The 5172-nt window shown below is 45.3% G+C and overlaps 1 protein-coding gene across 1 annotated transcript; it reads left to right on the forward strand.

Annotated features, from left to right (window-relative positions):
- Window positions 1-541: 541 nt before the first annotated feature.
- Window positions 542-895, forward strand: LOC144134072 (uncharacterized). The gene has a single exon (XM_077667063.1). It carries the CDS (start codon window positions 542-544, stop codon window positions 893-895), a length of 354 nt encoding a protein of 117 aa, XP_077523189.1.
- The last annotated feature ends 4277 nt before the right edge of the window (window positions 896-5172 follow it).

A 5172-nucleotide genomic window follows, 5' to 3' on the forward strand; every position in this document is an offset into this window, starting at 1 on the left:
AAAATTTACCGAGGAAATCACAACGACGTTGCAGACACCGTACATGAACGCCAGTCTGACCCACATGTCGGCGGCCCGGCACTCGTTAACGCGGTGGTGGAAACCTCAGGAGACCACAGAAAGCTGACCAAGCGTATAGTAGTCTTGAGCAAACAGATCTCCGAGTATGCGGCCAAATTATGTATGAAAAATTGGTCTAAGACCCGCGACGGTCTGCAAGGCACTCTCTCTACGGGGAAGACGTGGTGTCTCTTGAGGGATCTGATCGACCCGCTGAGTAGCAAAACTGAGACCGATCGCAACCTCTCCAAAGTATTGCACGCGTACAAGGGGAGAAGGCCGTAGGCTCCTGGAAGACCTGACGGCGAAGTACCTAAAGACAGAAAAAGGCCAGTACTCGTTGCCTGGGAGATGCGAAGGACTCGACAACGAAGAGCTGCACGGGCCGTTTACCATGAAGGAACTGTGGAAAGCGATAGATGGCAGTGACAAGAGAAGTGTACCCGGCAGGGACGCCATAACTTACAAACTACTCGGTAACATGAGCGGTACAGCGGCCCGCGGCCTCGTAGAGCACATCAACGAAGCCTTGGAGAGCTCGCTGTTGCCGAAGGAATGGAAGGACGCTGAGGTCCGCTTCATTCCAATGCCTGGCAAGGCCCTCACGATAGAGAACATGCGGCCCATCTCCATCACTTTCTGTGTAGGGAAGGTTATGATACACATGGTCCTTCGCCGGCTGCAGAAACACCTCGAAGAAGCGGATGAGATTGCCGGAGACGATGTACGGCTTCAGGCAACATCTCACCACCCAAGGCGTGTTGATCCAACTCCACGAATTGGTCTTCAAGTCAGCAACGAGGCACGCGCCGCGGGATACTCGCCCTCGACCTGATGGGGAGCGTTTGATAACTTGTATAACGTGAGTGTATAGCAGAGTCTGAACAAGACAAGGTGTGGCCGAAAGACAATCGGCTGCATAAAATATTTTCTGTCAAACAGAATGGCGACAATCAGGATAGGGAAGGAGAAGCCGAACCCTGTCGAGCTCGGCGATAGAGGCACGCTCAGGGATCGGTCTTGTCGGCCCTGCTCTTCAATCTAGCCCTCTTGCCCGATCTACTCAAGCAAATCGAAGGCGTCTACCACGCGTTCTACGTCGACGTTTTTACGGTGTGGACTACCCGAGCCGAGTCCGATGCCTGGACGGACGAAGACTTGCAGCGGGCGGCAACGGCCGTGCACCAGTACTACGTGCACGAGTACTGCTTACCTGGTACTTTAACGTGCTGGGTCACCAGCGATCAGGAAATTCGGGACCCCGTGCTGAGGCCTGCCAATGCAGTGCGCTCTGCCAACTTCATATTTCAAGCCCCGATTATTTTTTGACTATGTATATATCTGTATTGATAGGTGGAACGCAAGACACTAATAATGCTGCTGCTGTTGCTGATAGGAAGAAAGAATAGTAAAGTGCATGAGCCTGCCTAATGGCCCAAGCCGAACCATGCTCGCTGCTGCGTGCTGAAAGTATGGGAATGAAAGGGTAGGACAGCAAAGATAGAAAGGAAATGCGCGGGCTAATAAACCCCGCACTGATCCCGGATTCAATGCAATACCGGGCCGACACGTGCCAAAATGCTTCAAGCCAAGCATTCAACCAGAGGCCATGATCGTCATCATCATCCAGCAGTCCGCATATTCCAAAAATAAGTTTAATATATTTTGTCCAAGGACCCGCAGCACATATTTAATCAGGTGTCAAACATCATGAATAATACCTCTCTTTTGCGCGTTCATTTCTGAGTGGAATTTTATAAAAAAAATTCACTACCGTATTTTTCAAAGAATTTTAAGAAACGTGATAAACCAATGCAACATTCATTCTGGAACTTCACCTATGAATAAATTCTTCAATTGCAGATCAGTCTTCCACGACAAAGATTGTAATGTGCATACTTTTTCTTCCATGGACACACAGGGTACCGCCGTGCCTTCCTTCATGAATTGAATAACGTCTTCGGCTCCTTAGTTACAAAGATGCTTCAGGGCGATTAACGTCCCAAAGCGACTCCGGCTATGAGGGACACCGTGGTGAACGCCTGCGCAAATTTCAACCACTTGGTGTTCTTTAACGCGCACTGACAAAGAACAGCACACGAGCCTGTCGAATTACACCTCCATGAACTTTGTTCTGCCGCAACTGGAATCGAACCCGCATCTTTCAGGTCAGTCGTTAAGCACCGTATCTACTGAGCAACAGCGGTGTCTGCTTGGTTATAGGGAATACGGTCGACTGAAATTTCGTTATTTTGGAACTGCTGTATCTTGACAGATTGTATTCAACTCAACTGAGTGCAGTTTTACATGTTATCATAGAGAAGGCTATGCTATAAAGGACCCAAACCCGGGTTTATTATGCTGCTCGGCTCCTACTACGGGTAGCAGCTCAGTACAAGTGAGGCATGTAAGCCTAAAAACGACCACAGAACAGTGATAGCGTCAAGTATTAAAACGATAGTTCTCCCACAGTTTACATAACGCACATTACATGAAGTACGTTGCGATAAGTCACGCAGTCACGTGCACCTAGGCCCAGTTTGACTGCAGTGTCACTGATGATATTTACGCCATTAATGTAAATTACGAATAATAGAGCTACCGGCAAGAAACCTTGAGGCAGTCCTCGTATCATTGTGCCTGATTATAACTGTGCGCAGTTGAATGTGACGAGTGGATAACTTAACTGCAAGTAGTCGGTTATAGTTTATGGTCGTTTAACGTCCCGAAGCGAATCAGGCTATGAGAGACGCCGTATTGGAGGGCTCCCGAAATTTCGACCACCTGGGGTTCTTTAACGTGCACTGACATCGCACAGCACACGGGCCTCTAGAATTTCGTCTCCATCGAAATTCGACCACCGCGGCCGGGATCGAGCCCGCATCTTTTGGGCCAGCAGCCGAGCGCCATAGTCGGTTACTTAGTTGAGTAAATTATCGCCACTGAATATTGCATGCAGTTTATGCAGCAGCATTTTATGACCGACCGTGTCAAATGCTCTACAATTATCTGCGAAAGTGTCCTCGGTATGATCGCGTATATTTAGTGCGAAAGCTATGTCGTTAGTAACTTCAATGAGCTGTGCAACAGTGTAAAATCTAGTTTGAAATTGATGTTCGTTCTTTAGTAGAATCTTGTGAAGAGTTCAGTGCTCAACGGCATACATCGAACAAGGCGTTCAAGCTTGCGGCAGCAAAGCAATTGGAAATGAGTGAGATGGGTCTGCGAGTAGCTATTAGTTGTTTATGGGCACATTTACACACGCAGGCGACATTGGCATTTTTCGAAGCTTGACGAGCGGTTTTTGTGTTGAGCGATTTTTCTGAAACGGCTGTGTGGTAAAGTTATTATGATACAGAGTACGTCTAGGATTCAGGCTCGTAACAAAACTGAAGACGCAGTACCAGTCAAAACGCCCCACAAACGCTCCTTCATAATCTAGTTTCAGTCATAGAGATAAAAATTATGTATTATGTCATATATAACTAAGAAACTCATTTCTTTCTTAGCTATTTTCTGATGAAGTGATAATGAAGTACTTCTTACTGCAAGCGAATATTTTTTGAAAGATGTCTTAAGAGTATAGACCTTAGCGTTGTAAATGCTGTATAGTATGGAAGACTTAAATATGCATCTAAACAGTATTTGGGAGCGTATTCATTTCATATATTTGCGGCTTGGGAGCCTTTTTATCAACAGGCACGTATCGATCAAGTGGGGAGTGCGGAAAGCGCAGCATCAGTGATATTTTTTTGCATCTTTACACCACGATACGTAATTTTTATTACTTATAGACATATTTAGCTGTATGCAAGGCCTTTAAAGATATCGCATCTCTTCTTTATTACCCCCTTTAGAGGTAACTCATATTAGGGTCTCTGAAGGAATCAGCAAGAAAAGATAACCCAATATTCCTATTCTGCATCGAATAGATGCCTGAATCATATTGTCGTGTATCAGCGATTACTGTCGGACAGATAGTCGCGTGCTTAATGCTTTAATGCTTTCTTTAGTGCGGCGAGCGGAAAGTTTTTAAAATTTTGTATTATTGAAACACACGTTAGTGTTGTTAATAAAGCACTCTGGTAAAGAAAGACGGGATATGTGTGGCTTGCGGAGAAAAATCTTAATCTTATTCGCAAGCTTTCAAGACTTGTTCAAATAATCAAAGTAAATATATTCAATAGGAAACAAAGCGAAAAAAAACCTGATTATAGCTTTTATGCGTTGTTAAGTAAAAAAAGACAGCGCTGAGTTTAAGAACTCTATGTAAAACGTTGCCATGAATAAAGAAATATTTAAGCTCACTCGAAGAACTTTGCCCTCACTCGAATTGTAGTGCGTATATCTACCCGCTACCGTTTTGTGCTAAACTCCATTCGTTACACCGCCGGTGGCACAGATTTACCCAGAACAAACCGGGTACCTTCAGAGAAGCTAGGAAATCAGCGAATCTCCTCGGCAAGAGTGAAAATGAAAGTTACAGAGAGGAATCTAAAATAATCCAACATTCTAAGTGCAGTCGTTCTCCTCGAACTAAAATCATACGAATGAACGTATTTTGACACAAATGTGCCGCTTGTATCGCACAGAATGAATGGTCACTTCTAGGGATTAGCGGAACACTCTTTTTGGTGCGCATGGTTGGTGCGAGATGAGAAGAAAACAAAATCGAAACTAAGGACAGTTGTTTGGAGATATACTGAATGAAGTTAGTTGTTTAAAAGTGGCCCCATCAGCTTATAGGTCCGGTATGGAAAGAGTTAAAGGGCTTCTCTGGAAAACTTTGACCGCCAACGAACTGAACTCAGCGGCGGAGTCAGCAGTGAAGTAATGGTACGTCGATGAAAAGAAGGCGCGGTCGTCTTCATCTGCTGCGTTCAGTGTAATCAAAGCACCTAAATTACGAGCTCTGTCCAAGAACGTTCTGCGTTACGACGCTTCGCATTGCAAGTTCATAAAGGAAGCGATAACATTTACATGTTTTAGATCCGTGCTACTCATGTCCTGTCCTCACAGAGTGGCAATTCGTTTTTTGAATGACTGACCCCGCCGATGTCCTTGTATCACTTGCAGAGGCTGCCAAGAAAAAGCTACAAAAGAAAATAATCC

This window comes from Amblyomma americanum, chromosome 5 (genome assembly GCF_052857255.1).
Source record: "Amblyomma americanum isolate KBUSLIRL-KWMA chromosome 5, ASM5285725v1, whole genome shotgun sequence".
Taxonomy (NCBI): domain Eukaryota; kingdom Metazoa; phylum Arthropoda; class Arachnida; order Ixodida; family Ixodidae; genus Amblyomma; species Amblyomma americanum.